We start from the raw sequence: 20,698 nt of genomic DNA, 5'->3' as shown, positions 1-20,698 counted from the left end.
GTGGGTATGGATTGTTCTCATCAGTGACTCCCACCCAACACGTGTGCTTGACAAGTCACATCTGAGGATTTGCAGAGGGCTTGCTGCAGGGTTTCAGGCTGACAGAGGGGAGTGAATGAAATTAGGCATGGAGGAATCGAGAGCTGGTGCAAACAGGACTAATAGGAGTATTCAGTTGCATTATTCCATTATTTTCTTGAGTAGGGTGTAGTTACAGACTCAAAGCCAGCTTAAGCAGTTCTGCTGGCAGTATTGAAAGCGTGACCAACAACAGCAGGAGGAGGATGGTGTCCGACTGCCTTGGCTGCTGGAGGAACTGCTGGTGCGCCTTCCTCCTGAGTTGCCATTACTCTTAAATCTGGTTTACCCAAGTGTCCTGTTGTAAATGCTCCAGCGTGATCTCTGTCCAAAAGACTCACAACTGTAAGCTGATGTTTTGATGACTTCAAGCTATCTAATTTAATGAGAAGAAAATTAATAAAATACAGATCCTACTACATCATACTCCTGAAATGACTTTTAGCCCATGCTTAGGCTTGGGAAGAGCTCAGAGATGCAGGGTTGAAGGGAGCTTAGGTGCAAAGGTATCATCGTGTTTGCTTCTTGCTGTTGTTTACCATCAACTCAAACTGCTCTTGTTAGTAACTTTTACCTTGTTTATTAGTGTGTTATTACCCCTGTGGTGTCAGCAGATGAATTCAGTGTAAATAAATCCAGAATAGCATACTATAGGAGGCTTTGAAATGTCTTTTTTTGCCAAACAAGTTCCTGCAATTCTTGCAGTCAGTCGTCATGCCGTCTCCTACTTTAGAGGTTTTAAATGGCTCGTGGCCAGTTGTAATTCCTTCCGTATTGCAGAAGATTTGCATGGCTTCATGCGCTGAAAGCTGAGTGCGAAGTATTTTTGGGTATTGAAACTCCCAACATGTCCTTTGTCTTAACCATTCAATTTCAGGATATTTGGAAGGAAACTGGCAGAACTGGTTAAAATGCATTCATTTTCAGGAAAATTCCAACTGCCGTGGGGTCTGTGTAGTATTTACAAGTTTATCCTGCAAATAGTTGTGACCCCTTCAGATGAGTAACGTTCAGAGTAGTCTTCCTTCAAACTTAAAATCAGTATTTGACTGAAAATTGAAATACGCTGAGATAAGATGAATAACTACTGTTTTCTCATGACTCATTACGCATGACTCATGGCAGAGTACTCCATTTCCTCGTGGCAAAGATAGATGCATCTTTCTTAATTGAAACAAGTCTCGGTCTTTGAGGAGCTGAGCTCATTATTCATAGAGAGCAATTCTCCTACTTCTGCAGGGCTTCATAAGATATGCATTTCAAAAATTACAGTGAATGCTGCAATTCAGAGGATTGATTAGAGTGTATGGGACCCAAAATGAGAGATTTCTGGAAATTGCCATTTTTATGTCCGTAAAAAGAACTTCCTTTGATAGGCTGAGGTGACCTACCAGATACCGCCATGCTGGTGGTCGCCTTCCTGATGCAGGTGGGTGTTAAGAATCTGGGGGCATTTCTAATGAAAGCTGTATTTTGCCCTTTGTCCGTGGCCAAAAACATCACCTAATTCCTGATGCTTTAGTGTGCTTGCTGTCTGCCTATGTGGTGATTTCTCCTCTTCTTCATGAGTATTTGTAGTTTTTACATAGATATATGGTGCTTTTAGCATGTAAAGCACTCTTGCAGTCATTCATACTGTGCCCGTGTGCCTTGGTGGGACAGTGTCTGGCAGAATAAGCATGTTCCACGTGCATTCCCGCACAGTGGTACAGCACAAGTAGATGAGGGCTTCTGAGACAGAACTGTCATTCCAACACATAGGAGTTGCGCATGTAAATCCCCACTTACTGAAATGCAAAATTACACCTTTATCCACATGTGCTACTATAAGACATTGTAATGACTTCTTTCAGTACATTTCAGGGTAATTTGTCATGCCTTTTGCATAACGCTTGAAAGGGCAAATCTGGTAGTTGTTTGCAGAAGCCACTACTGAACCCTTCAAGTAGCAGCGATCGCATGAATCATGTGAATTCTTTCATATGGTTTGAAAGGAAAGGCCCCTTTAGGCGAAGCATAAATGCAACCATATGCCCTTACCTTGGAGTCTTCACTGAATTTTGACAATAAAATTGCCGTGTTTATGATTACTTTGCTGAAGAAGCAGCTCTTGTTGCTTTCAAGGCAGAGAGAGAGCAGCAGTTAACTTGCTGTCTCTTTCTAGTAAGTGTAAAATATGCTTGAATACAAAATTCATAAGTAAATAAATGAATATAACTAGGATTATGGTAACATGTAAAGACTGCATGCCGTTATTTCTTAGAAGAAACGGGAGGCAGTTAAAACAAGAAGAAATCTTGGCACGATCTGGTCAGTGGGAGAAATGCATGCAAAGTGGAACTGTTATCCTTTTGTTAATTTTAGTACAGCTCTGAAGTTAGTGCGGAAGCATCTGTTTGGACGTGCAGAACAACAATTTTGTGTTCAGAAAAATCATTACATCCCAGTTTGGTTTTCTGTCGAAGAAAATAAAACTGAAGCATGGTGTTCATTGTTAACTTTGCCTATCGGTATTACTGAAAAAGCTGAATGATTCGTGTTTTGAAAATAACACGAAAATGGCAAATAAATGCTGTTTCCTACAATTCTGCATATCTGCTAAGAAGGCAGTTTGCAGAAGTTGCTTGAGTGGCTGGAAGGAGTGTGCTCATTAGCATTTAAAATCTCGAGCGCTGTACATGATTGCAACTGCTTGTGCTACAGTGATCCCTCCGATTACTGAGAAGCCTGTGGGTTTGTGCACCAACAGGGATGGCGGTGGTGTTCTGCGCGTAGGCAAAAGGTTGCTTCCTTCACTCAGGGTATAGCCTGCGTCAGTGGAACAGAGGGAGAAGATCTAACCCATGGATATCTAAAATCCAACAGCATTCCTGTTTATGTACTGGACACACAAATGTACTAGATACTGGTTGTGAGATTGAAAATAGTGACCGTGTTTCCAAATCAGCAATGGCAACATGACCACCAAGAGGGTGCAGGAGGAAGCATCCTCTCTGGAAGCATACTGACAAGTAGAGGGATTTATTAATGGACTTGGTGCCCATCGGAATGGGATCATTGCATGGGAAAGGCAAATGTGACTTGAAATCAGTATTTAAAAGCAGATGGAAGCAAGACTCTTTGTGGGTGAAGCCAGCCAATTGTGCTGGCAGTGTAAAATTAGCCAGATGAGAGGAATGGTAGGTAAGGGAGGAAGAAATGAGCAGGGAAAGCAGCAGAAAATGGTGCTGGCAGGCCAGGCCAGAGGGTTTGGGAGCTGGCAGACGCGGCTCGCTTGCAGTTGAGCATGGGAGGGAAGCAGCAGCGTGCTGTGAACTGGGCTAACCGCTGCTGCGGCGGGAGGGCTTCCTCTGTGTCAGTAAATGTGACTCAGAAGAGCCCAGGGAGCATCTCGGAGCAGCCGGCGTGTCACTGTTAGTCACTGCTTAGCTGAAACGCCCGTATTGTTCGGTGGCATCGTGTGAACCCGATAATTGCCTAAGCTGTGCATATCCCGGTTCAGCTGCCCCCACTGAGTCTGTCCTGCCTCTTCCACCAAAGCACAAAGAGCTTTCTGAAGGAGGGAAGGGTCATTTATTTGTTTTTTTGGGTTGGGTTGCTTTTTTTGTTGTTTTTGGTGGTTGTTTTTTCAGCTTTCTTTTTTTTTAAAGAATGCTATTTTGAAGCCCTGAATGCGGCAGGTTGCTGCAGCTGGTGAAACTCAGAGCTATGCCAAATAATGTTTCTGCAGCGATGACTTCCCCAGCTGAAAACCTGGGACTGTTTGGGCTGCAGTGGTACTTAAAGGCCAAGGTGCCAGCTGTGCACCCTGTAAATTAAATCAAAGTGTCCATACTAACATGTCTTAAAAGTACAGCTCGCATCTATTGAACGTTCCCAGAATAGACGTACTGCTTTGAAATTGAAGTATATGAATGGGTTTTAAGTATTTATCTGCATTTGTGTGCGCTACTTGAAAGCAGCCTGCATGCATACGGAGGAGAAAAATCAAAATACTCATGTTATGAACGCGAACCAGAGGAGGAACGTACTGTTCGGTTGCAGAAGAGATGACGCACGAGGTCTCTGGCTGGGGTCAGGTTGGGCCCTCTTTTTTGTGTTCCGCTGCAGACCTTAGTGGCTGACAGTTAAATGCCTGCTGCCTTAGAGGAAATGCAGCACACTTGGGATGCAAAGTGTGCGTCTGGGGATTGGTAGTGCTGGGAGGAGAAGCAGGCATCTATGATACATGTATGTCTGTTTTTCAGGTAAAGTATGGGTCCTCTACAAGAACGGATATTAATACTGACCATCTTTAACTTTCTCTTTAAATTGCCATCAATTCAAACTGTTTAACAGAATCATTTACTTAAAGGAGAACTGATATCACTTTCTTTTATACAGGGGCTCAATCATAAGTACCAAAGTTTTCTCAAGTTTTGTGTTATTGCTAACTTTACAGGTGTACCAAAGGAAAAAAAAACATGCTGCAGTAAAACTCAAAATCTTAAGAGTTGTTTAAATGTTTGTATATAGATGAAATTGTACTGTTGTGTTGTTATAAGCTTTTGTTCCAGGAAAAGCTAAAGTAAATGTTGACTGCATGAATATCCAGAGGGGAGGTTTATTTGGGAGTGACGTAATCTCTGCCATCTTGGCATTGTAGCTCTTCCCTCAAAAATCTCAATCCTGAGAATGCTCACAGGAAAGGTTAACAGAAGGGAATTTCACACCGAAGAACATGTGTTTCGGATGAAGAGACATGAAACCCCATTGCCTTACTGTGCTGAGACGAGCCTCAGCCTGGCTGCAGGAGGGTTTCCGAGGCTCAGCTCAGGGCAGAGCCGAAGCTCTGAGCCCCTCTGCAGAGGGGGACGGTGTGGGACTGCTCCCTGGGGAGCCCTGCCCGTTGGGGGGCTGTTAAATTGAGGGGGAAAGAATGAATGATTCTCTTGTTAAAGAATGATTGTCTTGTTAACAACAAATGCATTGGTTACTGCTTCAAACTTGCAGTTTCTGATTTAAAATTGTTTATGGTTGTTATGTGCTTAATAACTAAGAAATGAACTAAACTGATTACTTCAAAATCACTTCTTGGTGCTAAAAAGTGTGTTTTTTAATGCAGGCAAGAAGACAACAAGACCCTAGTCCTGGATCGAACCTAGGAAGTGGTGATGATCTCAAACTACGTTAATCAACAGCAGCAGACGTGCCATGGGTCTGCACACATTGCTTCTACTTGGCAAAGGATTTAATAAAAGACCAGAAACTGTGATAACTGGGTATACTTATGGTCTGTTTCCTGACCTGCGGCAGTCAAAATCACCATGAACTGCCATGGTTTGCACTATGTTTATGTTACGATACCTGCATTTCCCATTTTAAGCATGTAGCCAGTGGCAATTTGAAATTTTGTTTTTCTATGCAAACTTATTTTTGTTGGCACTATTTTAGTGAAATGGAAACTTATGCAGCTATAAGAACATTTTTTTCTCAATGTAATAAAAATTGTCACTTAAAAATAGGTCAAGATATTACAGATTAAAAACTTTTTTGTTGTTTTTTTTGTAAACTGCTGGAAGCCAATGCATTCCAAGCTTAATTTTTTTAATATGGGCTTTTGGAGTTTTGATCGTCTTTATTGTGCTCCTGCTTTATTTTAGATATGCATTCTTATCTTTCTTTCAGTTTTCTTTTATTCTTAATTTGTAAGACCTTCTAAAAACTGCTGACATTATTTTTGCATTATTTCCAAGCTTAAACCCAGTGGATCAGTGCTGTTGGAATCAGGTTTCAAACTCCGGGTTTGTAAATGTTACAGTTGCAGTATTCTTTTAACTGCTAACAATCCATTGGTTCCACTTTTTAAATGATAAAATCTTAAAATGTATATTTTCATGCATTAATGCATTCTGCCCCGATATCTTAGATTTTATTCTGTATTAAGTGAGTTTGGGCGGTTGTTATACCCCTGTATATAGTACCTTACTGAAACTCATAGGAAGTCGCAGGCTGGCTTCTGTTTTATTCAGGGATTTTTTTAAATAGTTCTTAAAAAAAAAAAAAAAAAAAGGGATACTGCAACTCTACAATCAGATTCAACAGCGTGTTAAACTGGGAATAAAAGTGATCAGCTGCCAAGGTGATATGTATTAAATCATGTTTAAGATAGCTGCTTTAAGTATATTTTATATCTTATGCTTTTTGTAAAGTTGTGCTGAATGGTGAAAAGTTGAGATGAGGTGGTGCGCAGAAAATTTCATACTGTGCATAGGACACTTCTATCAAATCTTATGCAAATTAAGACTACATTGCAGTAAATATTGCATTTTCTAACAGGGTAAGATTTGGGGTGAGCTGATTTTGTGTGAATTATTTCTGTTTTGTTTGGGGTGGTGGCAAATGGATTTGTTCCAAATTTTTCATTGCGTCCAATATTTGAAGAAAACTGATTGGAAATGTGATGTCATTCATCTGGCATTGTCAAAATTGTGGTGCTTCGTGTACAGCCTGATTAATTAAAATGTCACGTGGATACCTTTTTAATATAAGTGATTTAATCTCAGTGTTTTAAAAATGATTTTGAAGGTCGAAACTATGATAAGAACGTTTTAAATCTTTATGAAATTCTATAATTAAGATAACTACATTCCTCATCATTCCTCATTAATGGCAAAAGAATCGATGTAAAAGAGGTCTTGCAAAAATGTAAGCAGATGTCCGTGTGAAGGAGAATCTTTGTATGTTAATGATATGAATATTTAACACTCACTTAATCATGTCAGTAACTGTAAACTGTGAGAATGTCATCAAATAGAAATATTTTGATACTTCAATTTAAATGTGATTCACCTAAAAGATAACCTTTTTCACTCCGTGGCCACGTATTCTTGCTCTACTACCCCCAAAGAAATAATTTTTCTAAAATTTCTGCGATGAGTTATTTTAAGGGATACCTGCACGCATCCCTAGCCTTGGATCTTCTCTGCCATCTGTGTATTTTTGATGGAATAGTCTGAAGATTTATTTTAAAAGGTTTTCCTAACGGTTCAGTGGTTTTAAACCCTAAGTACACAGGAAATTATGCTATCAGATATTAACGTCGCTATCTTTGTGTAAATACTGAACTTTCCCTATCATCATTTAGCATTCTGTTGCTTACGATATCTTAATGCTGGCATTAAGATCACAAGTCCTTACCCTCTGCTGGTTAGTGCAGACTTTTTAAAGTGCATTTTAAGTTATTGATGCAATTTGATATTTTTCATAATTTCTATTTAAACTGAAGTTGCATCATCTTTCTTGAATTCATCTCCTGTAAGAGTTGCCTTAAGCTACAGGATTGCTTTTGCTACTTTTTGTGTTGTATGTTTAACTTTCATAATAAACTTCTGTGTAGTGAAAACAAGTTGCTGTAAAGTCATTTCTGACATCCTGGTAATTCAAGCTGACACGTTACATGTTGGTGGGAGAGGAGCAGGATGCTGGGCGATGCTTCCATCCCACCCCGACCAGGTCTTGATGGCCGTGCTTGAGGCAATAGTGACATCCAGTGGTCACTTGAACCAACCCCAACACACCTTGTCCAGCGTTAATTCAACCCACAGGGTTGTGCACATAAAGAGCATCGTTCATCTTCACATTTTCATAACAGCCATTAAACCTTTATAGTTGTGCTCTTTGGACGTGGAGGCAAACCAAAAGGTAGTTTGCATGTTGAAATTGGGGAAATGAGGAAATGTGGTGAAGCGCTGTGGGGAAGATACGGATGTTACGTGCTACACCTGAAAGCCTCTTCTGAGGCTGCTGAAATTTTAGATGGTGTAACTTAAAGCAGCTAGTGCTGACTGATAATGCTGCTAATGTACTGAAATCATGTACGGGGGTTTGATGTTTTTTAGTAACCAGACCTGAAGACTGCTTTAGAAGTGTTTCCATGCAAAAGGGCCAAGTATGATCTTAATTTGTGCTTCTAAAAGCTGATTCTGGGTGGATCTGAGTAGTGCCTAATGTCCGTTGCCTGTGGTTCTTCAGAAGATACTCTGTAGTTTGGAAGGGTGGCAGCTCTGAAAACAAAACCAGCTGCCAGGCAGTGTTACTTTGTCTTCCTGAAGCTTCCAATTGCTGCTCTGACAGGAAGAGTGCGCAGTAGCGTAGTTCACAATGCGTCTTTAAAGAGCCGTTTGTAAAGCCGTTAGATAACCTGGCCGTTTACCTGCAAGTTCATGAAATGATCCACTTTTTTGTCCAGGGTACATCGTGAGTGGATGGCTACTTTATTCCTAAAGCCTTTACTTGTGTGGAGGCACGTGAAGGGCAGAGGTGGTTTGTCCCCTTCTTTCTCTCACCATGAGCTTGCTTCACAGTTGCCCTGAATAGCAGAGGGAATCTGAACAGCGTCCGGCATGAGGCACCTACAGCCAGAGGGGTTTTTTAAGCCATTGCCATCTTTTCCCTGGAGATGTCTGTGCTCGGTTTGGGAGTGAAGCCCCTGGAAACACTGGAGCTTCTTGGAATGGAGAAGGATGCCTGTGACCTGCAAGGCAACCAGAGCAAGTGAAGTCTGGTAACTTTTCCCTTTTTTATTTTTTTTAACCTCTTGCAGTTACGTGGCTTCTTCCTCACCTAAGAGAATCCATAAAGTTAACTGTTTAGCCCATTTTACATTAGGTTTTCAAAACCTGAATGAAGGCTTCCTGGTCTCTTTAATGACATGGCAACTATCAGCTGTCCTGGACTGGGCTCTCAGTCCCCCATTTTCTAGCAGGCAATGACAAAACTGAGACTGCTGGTGAAAACAGCAGCTTTTCTGTTCCTGCAGGTTTGTGGTGGTTTGTCTATTAAGAAGCCTTGGTTAGGTAAGGGCTGGAGGTTAAGGTAAAGGAGACTTGGTTTCAGAGAAGTCAAAATGTCATGGCTTGACAGGATCTTGACAAGACTGTCATCTTTCTTTGCCCACCATAAGTTCAGGCCACCACTTTACTACAGATGCATTTAGGAATCTGTCCTGTCTGCACCAAAATAGGACTGATTTATTTAAAGTACGTTAGTTTGTTAGTGCATTTCCAATGCAAATGAGCGAATTACAAAAGTGGCTTCGAGGATGAGAATTACAGCAAGAAGTTACAGCAGAGTTGTACATTTGCATAGGCAACATTTCTCATAACTCATTTGCCTTGCATCCTGTCTGCATGCTGCAACAACATGTAAATCCCGGTGCATGCATATTCATCAGCTGCTGCACCGCTCACAGCTGCTTAGGCTCACAGTTTAAGTAACTTTATTAAACATCTTAGTTACAGATTGAGATAAGTGAGTTTCCAGAATTGCCTCAGGCTCATTTCTTAAAGCTCACGAGTGGAAAAAAAAAATAACGCAAAGAAGCCGTGTGCTAACTTGGTCACTGCTGTGATCTCCCAGTAGGCGGCCGTGGAAAACCCAGACACCTGCGAGAAGGGAAGAAGCTGAAAACGGGAATGTTTCTTGTTCAGTCTAGTCCACAGCTTGTCAAAGCTGGTGACGCTTCTGCTAAATCTTTGCTGGTGCCCCTAACTGTCCTGGTTAGTGACTGTGCTCTCCAGTCTGTTAGACCTGATGGTGCTGTCTTAGGGGAAAGTGGGTTTCTGCTGTTCCATAGGCACTAATTTCCTGTGTTTCACAGAAACTGGTCACTTAAGCCACTTTCCTCCTTTTCCCCTCACTCTTGCGGAACAGGTGATGACTTTTCTCCCCCTCTTGTGGGTTCTAACCACATTTCTTAGCTTTTTCTCTGCTACCGTTCCACTGAGTTAGCTTGAGAAAAGAAAAATGTTGCAGAGCTGGAGAAAAGCTTTTACTAGAAGCTCCTCTCTCTTTTCCATCTGTCAGGGGCTGGTCTGCTGAAAGAGGCTGTCCCTGTGGACCTTGCCTCCTCGTCTCCTTGCACTGTTCCAGCTACAACTCCGCTGTTTTTGCTGTTCACACCATGCAAAAGTCCAGAAAAGTGTAGGCCTGGGGAAGCAAGTGGCACAGAATAACTTTCAGGCTGCAAGTTGGACTGCTTGTGGCCTTCGTAGCTACTGATACACAAATACTGCTGCAGCACGTAGCTGGGGTGATGCTCCGGTGACTGCTGGGGTGTTTTGGGGCTTTGGCCCTTGGTGGCAGTGACACAGATGATGGCTCCTCACACTGTGCTCCTTGGGGAGGTCTCAGCCTTGAGCTGAGGTTAACGTGGGAGGAAGCAAGGCGGCTCAGGGCAGAGGCCTTGTGAGGGTGGATTGAATGCAGAGGCTGGCGGCCGGGCTGCCCTTTGGCCTCTCCAGGAAGGGAAGTGGGATGGTGGCCAAGCACCTCAGGTGAGAAGAGAAAGTGGCGGGCGGGCCCACAGCCGCTCCTTCCCAACGCGGTCTAGCTCTGTGCCTTTCACGGGCCCAGCCCAGCGGGCAGTGCTGTTTCCCTTCGCTTTGGGTTGGTCAAAATGGTCGTGGCCTTGGCTTGAGGAAAAGAGGGAGCACGTGGCTCTGAGGGCTCATAATTAGCACAGTTTAACGCACCCTGTTTGTGGACGCCTGTGCTGTGCCTGCTTTTCTGTCACAGACATCTCCCAAGCCGCCATTTGGCAAGTGGAGGAAATTAACAGGCAGAGGGCTGTTGGGTGGATGTCTGGGACCGGCTGTGGCAAAAAGGAGAGCAGGCAGAGGAACACCAGGCCAGCAACAGGTCTGGGTGCGCAGCAGTGAATTTGTTCTAGCCTATGGATTTTGGAAGCAGGAGGGATACCGCTCCTGTAGCAAGGATTTTGGTACCGAACCAACCCGCGTCCTGCCTAAGCTCTCTATGGGACCTGCCTGCTTCCTCTGTCTTTGGCTGCAGATTAGGATCTCGAGTTCCTGTCCTTGTCTTCTTGCTGCTGCAGAGTTGAGCCCTGTGAAGTGTGTGTCTCCATCTCTTTGCAGAGCTATGTTGAGATCTTGTTTGTAATCATGGAAAAATGTTTCCAGGATCTTTCTGCAAAGGGAAATAGACATGGGTGAATATCTTCTCCTCATGGAGGTGCACAGGGTTGACAAAGCCCTGCTTGTTCGAAGGGTTGTAGCATATAGTGGGAGTCATGGGGCAGGGGGAGCAGGCAGCGAAGCCTCACTGGTCCTCACAGTGAATCTTTTTGTTTGCTTGTGTCTTTATGGTCATAATTCTTGAGTGTGCCCTGCTATAGAGGGCTTTCAACCTGCAGTAAGTCCATGCTCCCATCCATACTTGGGGAGCATGATCTCTGCCATCCCATGGAAACCCATGGGCCTGTCATTGAGCTCCTCCTGCTTCATGTGTAAAATGTGCCTGAAGCTCACATAATTCAGCTTTGCTCATTTAGGAACGTGTTGTCAAGACTTATTGCTGGGTTTCCTCACTTGATTATCATTTTAACTCAAATGTGTGACACCCAAGTTAGTATTTCACACAATTTTGGCACTACAGGCTACGTTTTCTTGGCAGTTGAGCAGGAAAGGTCATCCTCAGCTTGATGGACATCTGCAGGTTTCCTTCCTTATCATTTGGACTTGGCAGCTGGACTTTGTAGCTCCCTTCCAACTGAACTACTCTATTTATTCATTGTGCTTTCTTCCACAGTATTTGTAGATGCCTCTTCTAAAATCCTGCCCATGCTGATGTTGAAACTGTGCTCCCAAACAAGGGCCTTGGTCTTTTTCAGCTGGGGGAATCAGTAAAGACCTTCACAGGGATGAGGGGACTGCAGTAAGGAGGTATTGCTGCTATCCACCTGCCCTAGCTCGGGCGGATTTGGGTTCTGGTTTTAGGACCAGAGTCTCTCATGTGTGTCTTCATGGAATTGCCTGGGTGGGGGTGACACCATGAAGCCCTGGTGGCTGTAAGCTCGGGGAGTAGCATAACAGTTGGCAGGGGGAACACTGAATTGCTGTCAGGTTGCGAGCAAAGCCACAGGGGTGACTAACTTCTGTCTCATCAGAAGACGGTTCTTCAGAAACAAGCGGGTCCATCCAGAAACACCAGACTAACCATCACCTCTGCGGCGGGACGGCTGCCGAGCATCTTGGTTCCCAGAATGAGGTGTCACTTACCCAGAAAGGGCCCGGAGGTCCCCTCCCACCCCATCGCCTGCTCTGCAGCACCCTGCACCGCTCTGGTGGCCCCTGCAATGGGGCACAGCTGCCACAAAGCTGCTGGGGAGCCTGTGCTCCTGCACCCCACAAGAAGGGGAGGACGTTCGGGGTGGCTCAGCCCTTCATGGGGGCCAGCCGCAAGCTGCAGTTCCAGGTCACTTGCTCCTCACCACCTTCCTGAGCATCCTTTGTCCCTCTTGGCCACCTGCTTGGTCCAGAGCCACTGGTGTTGCCGAGGAGCCCCTGGGACCCCTTGTCCCCGTCTTGCTGGGGCGTGTGCGCCCACACCGAGGACAGATCCTCTTTTTGGTTCTGCTTTCAGTTCTGCTCTGCAGAGTGCCGCTGGCTCGTGGCCACCGGGATGCGGTCTCAGTGGGCCCGTGGGGCGCGTGACTCCCTCAAACCACCCATCCCCATGAAGGTGCATCCGTCACACACTTCTTCAGACCTTTGCGGCATTTTGCCATCTGTGTCTGTCCGGGCAGGACGAGGCTGCATGATCATGTTGTGCTCCTGCCCTGGCATCCCAGGACTTGGCCTCCAGCACAACTGAGTGCTGAAGAAACCCCCAGTTTCAGGGTTAGCTCGGCAAAACTGATGATAACAGTGTTGGATGGGCTGAGGTTTTGCAGCACCTTGCTCCGTCCTGGGCTGGAAGGAGCTTCTTGTTCTCCTCAGGTGGGCATGGACCCACATTTAAAACCATTGCCTTGCCCAGGAAGGAAGATAGAACATTTCCTTCCTTGCACTGTCCCACCGGCCACAGCATCATGCCAAATAACGTGGGAAGAACCAAATTATCACCTCAAAATGTCAGAACCTGCAGTAGCATTGCAATGTGCTGCACCCTGCGTTGCCCGCGAGGCTGAGCCGCCTCTGGGATAAAAGAGAAGCAGGACACATCTGGTCCTAATGAAGCCAGAACCAATTTATATCTCACCCTGTGTGAATCACGGATTCAAATACATCCGGAGGGGATGAGGGCTGTGAAATGCACAGAGTCGTGTGGGCAAGGATGGGGAGAGCCCAGGTTTGGGGAGTGATGCTGGTGGCCACCAAGGTCCCTGATGCAGCCAAACTCGTCGGCCCCTGCCCACCTCAGGAGGGTTCCCGGGTGATAGAAAACCTCTTGCGCGCAGTGCCAAGACGGGAAAACCACAGCCAGGGGTCCCGGGGAGGGTCAGCAGACGCTGCTTTGAAACGTTTCGAGCTGTAAAAGCAAAGTTTTTCAGCAGGAAATGCACCTTAAAAAATAAAAATATTAAAAAAAAAAAAGAAAATATGGAGCTCTATGACAGAAATCTTTCTCTCAGCCCAAATACCACTGCCACCTTTGGGGGCTGGTTTCCGAAGCGTTTTGCTGGGCAGCTGCAGAGAAGCTCTCCTTGCAGAAATGATTTGCGTTATCACATCTCATCAGGAGAGGGCAGCTCGCCTTCACCACCAGCATCGCTCGCATGAAGCGAACAATCCCCGGTGAGCTTTTGGTCCCTCCTGGTACCCTTGGTGTTACTTTCCCCTTCCGTGGGGTCACAAACCCAGTGTGGTGATGGGCAGCCTGATGCTGGGAAAGGCAGCGGTGAGGGCGAAGTGGCCTAGGTTTTTGGTCTGGCTGTGGGTTCCTGTTGTTGGTGACCATTTTTAGTTTTATTGGATCCAGCCGTGGCTCGGGGCAGGACCGGTGGAGGTGCCCACATCTCACAGCATCACCGCGCTGGTGGCCTCGTTGCTCCTTTCTTCCTGAATGAGTCACGCACGAGCTCGTTTTGCTAACCTGCCTTGTGCTACTTACTAATTTCTACCTAAGCCTTTGTTCCCCACCCTTTTGTGTTTCGACCGGAAAAACGAGATTTGGGGTTGGTGGTTTTTATTTTTTGTTCTTGTTTTTCCCTGGGTTTACCAGCACAGTGTCATTTAGGGCTCGTGTTTTGGGCCTGGCGCTGTGTGGGGAGAGCTCGGCAGTGCCTAGCCCCAGCCCCTGCTCGGGGGTCGGAGCATTAATTTGGGAAAAAGTGAGAAATTGGCAAATAACAGCAGTCTTTCATTACAAATTTCTGACATATTTCCCTTGGAGGTTATTGCATCGGCTGCGTGGGCAACAAGAAATCAGCGGGGGTTTGTGCTATATGAGAAACAATAAATTTTTGGCCGTACCAAAATAAATTCTTCAATAAATCCTCACCCCAGTATTGATCAGCACAGTCCCATTTAATTACGTGAGACGTTTTTTTTTCGGATAGAAAACCACTCCTCTGGCCAAAAAGGTGAGCAAGCAGCTCCGCTTACACCTATCTCAAAAAATCCCAGAGAAAACGCTCATCCTTTTAATTCCTGCCCATTGTGGAACACGAACGAGGTTTTCCTGCTGGGTGCAGGCCCTGCTGGCACTCGGGTGGATGTTTTTTTCCAGGGCAGAGGTCTTGCACTCACTTCCCCGCTGCATGAAAGCATCTTTTCTTCCCTGGTGGAAAACTCCGGGATTAAGGGCTGCCTCAGGCCCTGGCGGTCCCGGCTGGCATGAGGTCGGTGGACACGTGGGATCACAGGTATGTTTTTCAAGGAAGTTCTTTTTTTATTATTATCATTTATGTATTTAAAGATGTGCCCTTGCTTTGAGGAGCTCCGTTTGTGGTGTGCCAGCCTCTGAGCAGAAGGGGAAGGCAGACTGGTGCTAGGCCACGCAGCCTGTCCTGCTCCACAAACACGGCGTCCGTGGTCCACAGCGCCCAGTGGGGCTGTGCTGTCCCCTACCCTCCATGTTCCCTCCATCCATGTCCCCTACCCTCCATGTCCTCTACCCTCCACACCCTCAGCTATCCACGTCCCCTACCCTCCACATCCCCTACCCTTAATGTCCCCTGTCCTCCACATCCCCTGTCCTCCAGGCCCACTGCCCTCTGTGTCCCCTGCCCTCTGTGTCCCCTGCCCTCTGTGTCCCCTGCCTTCTGTGTCCCCTGCCCTCTGTGTCCCCTACCCTCCATTCCCCTTGGCCTCCATGTTCCCCTACCCACTGTGTTCCCCACCCTCCACATCCCCTACTCTTCACGTCCTCTGTCCCCCACGTCCTCTGCCCTCCACGTCCCCTACCCTCCATGCTCCCTGCCCTCCATGTCCCCTGTCCTCCACGTCCTTTGCCCTCAACATCCCCTACCCTTCACGTCCCCTGCCCTCCACATCCCTTGCCCTCCATGTCCCCTCCCCTCCACGTCCTCTATCCCCCAGCGTCCCCTATCCCTGTGTCCCCTCCCCACCAGGCCGCGCCGAGGCGGGTCTCGAACCCGCGCCTTCCCCCTCCCCCCCGCCGCCCCCCTCCCCTCAGCGAAGGGGCGGGGCTCCTTTTAGCCCCTCCCCCTCCCTCCCTCCCCTCCCCTCGGGCCCCTCCCCCGGCGCGGCCTCGCCTGACGGCCGCCGCCCGGCGCTTTTTCAGCAGCCGCAAGTGAGGTGAGCGGCGGCCCCGCGGCGCGGGGGGGGCGGCCTTTACCCCCCCCCCCCCCCTTTCCCCGTTCATCCTCCGCCCACCCCCGGTGCTGTGGGACCGGGCGGCTCCCCACAGCCCCGGGGGGGCGTAGAGGGAGGGGGGGAGGTTGGTTTTTTGGAGGGGTGGGGGCGGTTGCTATGGTGATAGCGCTGGGGCTGAGGGGGGCCGAGGGGCCCTGAGGGGGTCGGGGGGCCCTGAGGGGGCTCTGAGGGGGTTTCCGGCTTTCTCTCACCCCCTTTTTTCCCTTCCTCGCCTCCCCGCAGGGGTCCGGCGCCGCTGCTGCCCGTGAGCCGGGGCCTCCGCGCCAATGCTGGACCTGGAGGTGGTGCCCGAGCGCTCCCTGGGCAACGAGCAATGGGAGTTCACCCTCGGTAAGTGCCCCCCGGGGGCTTCGCCCCCCCCCCCTTCCCCCCCCCTCCGTCCGTCCCCGGCTAAAACCAGCACCTCACGTTTCTCTCTTGGATTAACTGACCCCCTGAGCTGCTGTGGGGCACCTCTCCGGCTCCGCACGCCGCCCCCTGCTTTGTTTACCAGCTGCCAGGCTTTCCTCCAGCCCTTCACCGTCTTTTGTCTTGCTCTCCTTGGATCAGGCTAACCCGGGCCCCAAAAAGAAGGCAGGGATGTGCCGGCCGCGGGCTGAGTGCCGCCTGCCAGGTGATAGCAGCACTGTGGGAATGCTCAGCCTGAGTGCTGTGCCTCTCTCCAGACCCTAAATACGAGCCGGGTTTCACAATTTCTTTGTGTCGTTGCTGGGTTGCGACATCAGAGCAGGGAACGCAAACTTTTGAGAGGCTTTCTCAGGGTTAGATAATAAGTATCTTCCCTTGCAGCAGCTCTTATTTTTCATCTGCGAGGCTCTTGCCCACCAGCCGATCCTCCCCGCGCTGCAGTGAGGAGGGAGAATTTCCCCCAGCCGATACAAATTTGGCTGGTGCTAGCCCGAGGCACTTGGGCACAGAGCTGGAGCGTCCTCAGGTGACTCGTGCCTTCGGGCGAACTGTGGTAGTCCCTGAAGTTCTCAGAAAACACTGCAGCTGTTGTGTTTTTCAAGGGGTTGTTTGAGGTGCCAGCATGGGGCTCTTTTTGTCAAAACTCTCCATCTTTGTTGCTGGTGTTTGTTAGCGGTAACAGGAGTTTGGCTGAGGTAAACAGGGCTCTGAGCGGCGGCCAGAACTTGAGTTACAGCACTGCTTCTGCTGCTGTTGTCACCTGTGGCAGCAGGGGGACAGGCTTAAAAGAGCAACACACAGCTTCCATGAACTTCGGTTACACCAAGGGAGCGGTGCTGTGGTGTGGAGCTGCTGATGGGAAACCCGTGGGACACAAAGGGCCGGTTGTGCCTCTGCGGGCTCAGAGCGCGGTGGTTAGGGAGCGTTAGAATGGCTTTGGGGGCTAATTATAGCAGTACCTCGGTCCCACCCTTCTGAAACCTCGTTGATCTCCTCATACCACTGACGTGTTCCCGTGTTCTCTCCGCTCTGCATGACCTTCTGCGATCCCTTAGTGTCTGTGTTACCTGAAAATAAATGTGATCTCAAATTAAATCCCCTGGCAGTGCTCGTGAAGATACGCTGCTGACTCCTCCTCCCCAATTCTCCTTGTTTCTTTTTTTTTAAGGATTGTTTTCATTTTCCCAAGCGCCCTCAAAGAAGCCCGTTAACACAATCCCATGGCTAAAATTACATGCTGTGTCTCCGTCTGTGTGTACACATGCATAGATGTGAGAGGGAGGAAACCCGGCTGTAATTCTTGGAGTAAACATAGCCACCACGTGATGCGTCTCATGTATAATTAGCACGACCTGCTGGTGCGGAGCAGGAGGCTGACTAGGCATTGAGACACTTAACTTTGTCCTGCGCGAGTGCTCCTGTCCGAGAGCTGCCTCTGATACCTCTGACCGGGCTGTGGGAGCGGTACCGAGGCTGGAAGCGTTTGTGTAAACAGGCTTCTTGCTGCTCGTGGTGTTCCTTCCACTCAGCGTTTGTTCAGAGCCACTCTTAGCAGCGCTCACGGCAGCCCTCCTGACCTGCCGCTGCCTCTGGCTTCCACTCTTGTACCCACAGTGGAGATGACAGAGGGGAAATGCCAGGAAAATTTTCTACGTGAGTTTTTGGATGCTGTTTCTGGCTCCAGTGTTGACTCACTGTGTGAGCAGAGCGCTAAAAAATTTGAGTGAGGCTGAGTTTTGTGTTCAGTTTGGTACCTGGGTCGCTGCTCCTCTCAGGCCACATTCCTGCCTTTTTAAAAGCGAACAATTAAATACTGATTTTGCAGTGCCTATAGCTGTGTTATTAGCGTTAGAGACGTGTAATTTCTCAGGCACACTTCTATTTCTCTTGCTTTCTAGACTTTCTTTGCCTACAAAGATTCACTTCCCTTTGTTTGGGCATTATGACTTGCTGACGTTTGCATTTTCTGGTCATCTTTTTACCATCTGGATTCGCTCCTCCTCTCCCTGCCCCTTGAAGCCCCAGAGTCGGAGGGCTGCCCACCTTCAAGCCGTGCTGTTGGCGAGCAGTGTACCTCCAAGGAGTATCTTGTGTCCCCCCCAGCGTTTAGAGAAGGGGAAAGTCTGTGCCAGGAGAGTCCTAGCGCTGAGCTTTGTGTGCTTTATTTGCCGTGGCTTGCTTTGGTTGCCTGTCCGATGCGCTGGAAGCCCTGCGAGCTTCCCAGTTCCACGCTGGTGAGCGGGGAAAAAAGAATTCTTTGTTTTCCTCTTTGACTGCAATGGCTGCAGGCTGGGGAGGAAAAAGGGTGTTTGCGTGTCTGTGTGTGAGAAGGGTGGAGAAAAACAGCCTAGTTTCTGCGCTCCCTCCTCGCCTCTCTGCTAAGGGAGGCGAAGGGAGGGTACTGGCTCCTCCGTGTGCAGTTCAGGTTCTGGGACTGCTCCCGGAGAACTTCAATTCCCGTTTGTAGCTCTGCTGAGCAGTTGCATGGCAGAACCCACCTGCTTCCCAGTCAGCGAAAACTGCCTGAAATCAGCCCTTACCCATTTGCCTCCAGCGTGAGAAAGCTGTGAGTAAGAGTCACATGAGCTATCTGTTTGCACACTCACGGCCCCAGGATTGCATCAGTTTACACCGGGCTCCAAACCCCACTCCAGCTTGTGTTCGCTTCTTCTCCCCGCGTGTTTTCATGACACCTTACCAACCCCCGGCACTTGCCATCAGCGTCCAGCTTGCTCGCCGGCTTTGCTGAGCCTTGGGCATTTCTTTTTCAGGAGGTTTAATGGTCATACCCATGCTTGTCTCCCAGAAACCCGGACTTTGAAAATGAGCTTTATGCTTTTTGGGGGATGGTAGCTTCGTCTGGGTTAAGAGATGCGTGACTCTTGCAGCAGCTCCTTTGATCTTAGCTTCTTGCTGTTCCTTATGTTTCTGTTCCATTTTGAAAATATTATCTAGTACATAACTGTCTTCTCCAAACACACTCCAGGATTCAGCTGCCTAGACTACAAGGCAACTGCTATTTCCTGGATAATAGGAAACAGTGCTGCTTTGTCGTGTCCCTCTGTGTGTTTAAATTTTGTTGCCGGTATTAAAATAATCAGTGTTCTTCTTGAATTTGTCATTTTCTGGTGTAAAACTTCCAGTCACAAAATTGCCTTTCACGTTAGCCCATGCTCTTGGAAAAAACTTTACCAAAATCATTTCTATATGGTATTTACAAACCAAACCGTGGTAGTTCTCATCTGTAAAACTCTGCTTTGCAAAATTAGATTTTGTAATTGCAGAAAAGCTGCAGTGTACAAGCAACAGGCATGTAAATTAGTGCTACACAGGAAAAAAATGGTTCTCGTCTTATGCTGGTGTTGCATTAAAGCAGTACTAGTGGTGAGCTAGGGGTGTGTGATTTCTATTTGAAGAGAGAGTTTTCTTTTTTTAGTAGATAATGGCTAACAAGTACTTTGTAACAGCATGCACAGACTGCTTAAAGGACGTAGCTGGTATCTCTAAATCGAAATACCTGAGCTGTTACCTAAATAAAAGTGCGGGTCCTGCGGTCAATTTTTCTATTTGAGGCAATTTTCTTAAAGCTTAAGAACCAGAAGTAGAGAAGAGAGGGGCAAGGAGTGCGAATAAAGTGTCAGATAACTAAATCACAATTGACTTGCAGGAATTAGGAAGGAATAAAACCTCAAAATGATGAACTCATGCTCAAATATGGCATTTTTAACGAGAATCCCGGGACCCGATGGTGTTTCATTTGGAAGGACAGCCAAGGTTTGAAGCGAGGTGCAGGGGGAGGTGGCGCCGTGCGGAGCCATCGCGCCTGCTGCAGGTTCAGCTGTCCTGCTGCACTTCCAAAATTTATTGCTGTAGAGAGAGACACTGTAAAAATAGCCCTGGAAATGGTGTCGGTGTGAATGGTGACATTGGGTACTGTGGCTGAACCAGGTGTAGTGTCTTTAACTGAATTTGCTTTGTCAGATCTGCTGCCTGCTTTGTTAGGGATGGTGCGTGTTGAAGGAACTGGAAACTAAGGAGACAAAGTCCCTTCCTCGGCACTCCTCTGGCTGCACCAGTAGCTGCGAATATTCCAGTGTTTTCTTCTTCCACAGTTCAATTTTCTTTCAGTGTTTTCAGTCTTCCTCATGCAGCTACTCAGTAGCTTGCCAAGCGGACTGAAGGATGTGTGCTAAAACGCAGCCAGGAGCCTGCAGGCTGCTCCCAGGAACACCCATCAGCTCTTGTGGAGCTCAGTCCAGGCTGCTGTGTCACTCACTGGATTGTCAAAGCTGAGAATTTTGCACGTGGTGTGTAGAAAGATACGTGCTCTCGTCCGCCTAACCTTTGCTGTTTAATTTTGTGGCTAGAGGTACTCTTTTTTCTTTCGTGCCTGACAAGCTGGTGGGTAAATAATGACTTTTCCAAAAAACAGGTTTGTGCCGATACCGTGAGTCAGGTAGGCTTGTTTGTCGATTGCATACCTGGATGTTGTAACGTACTGTTTGCTGACGATGACTTTTTATCTCATCTGCAACCTTTCTGTCCAAAAATGCTGTTACCCCATCTCTGAGCTGGAGAAATCCTCTGTTTTT

General features: G+C 47.5%; 2 protein-coding genes and 1 long non-coding RNA gene across 8 annotated transcripts in view; 2 read left to right on the top strand and 1 right to left on the bottom strand.

The window, feature by feature from the left end:
* Positions 1-7,465, top strand: part of CBFB (core-binding factor subunit beta) — a 42,455-nt gene extending 34,990 nt beyond the window's left edge. For all 3 annotated transcript variants that reach the window (XM_083851350.1, XM_083851352.1, XM_083851351.1), the window contains one exon: positions 5,183-7,465. In XM_083851350.1, the coding sequence (XP_083707476.1) occupies positions 5,183-5,251 (69 nt within the window). In that variant the 3' untranslated portion in view covers positions 5,252-7,465. The remainder of the gene's footprint in view (positions 1-5,182) is intronic.
* Positions 7,466-13,086: 5,621 nt separating this feature from the next.
* On the bottom strand, positions 13,087-20,695 carry LOC310905280. Its single transcript, XR_014588893.1, has 2 exons — positions 16,130-20,695; positions 13,087-13,389 (listed from the first exon to the last, which is right to left on the bottom strand). It is a non-coding gene; the product is annotated as an uncharacterized lncRNA (long non-coding RNA).
* The window catches only part of PHAF1 (phagophore assembly factor 1), a 37,083-nt gene continuing 29,924 nt past the window's right edge, over positions 13,540-20,698 (top strand). The window contains exons 1-2 of one of the 4 annotated variants that reach the window (XM_083851337.1): positions 13,540-14,725; positions 15,921-16,028. In XM_083851337.1, the coding sequence (XP_083707463.1) occupies positions 15,965-16,028 (64 nt within the window). In that variant the 5' untranslated portion in view covers positions 13,540-14,725; positions 15,921-15,964. Of the gene's footprint in view, positions 14,726-15,550; positions 15,763-15,795; positions 16,029-20,698 lie in introns of those variants that run through there. The other 3 variants (XM_083851335.1, XM_083851336.1, XM_083851338.1) reach the window with 3 other exon arrangements.

Source organism: Anser anser, assembly GCF_964211835.1.
Source record: "Anser anser genome assembly, chromosome: 11".
In the NCBI taxonomy this organism is placed as follows: Eukaryota; Metazoa; Chordata; class Aves; order Anseriformes; family Anatidae; genus Anser; species Anser anser.
Note: the sequence above shows the minus strand (reverse complement) of the source record. Positions and strands in the feature narration are given on the sequence as shown.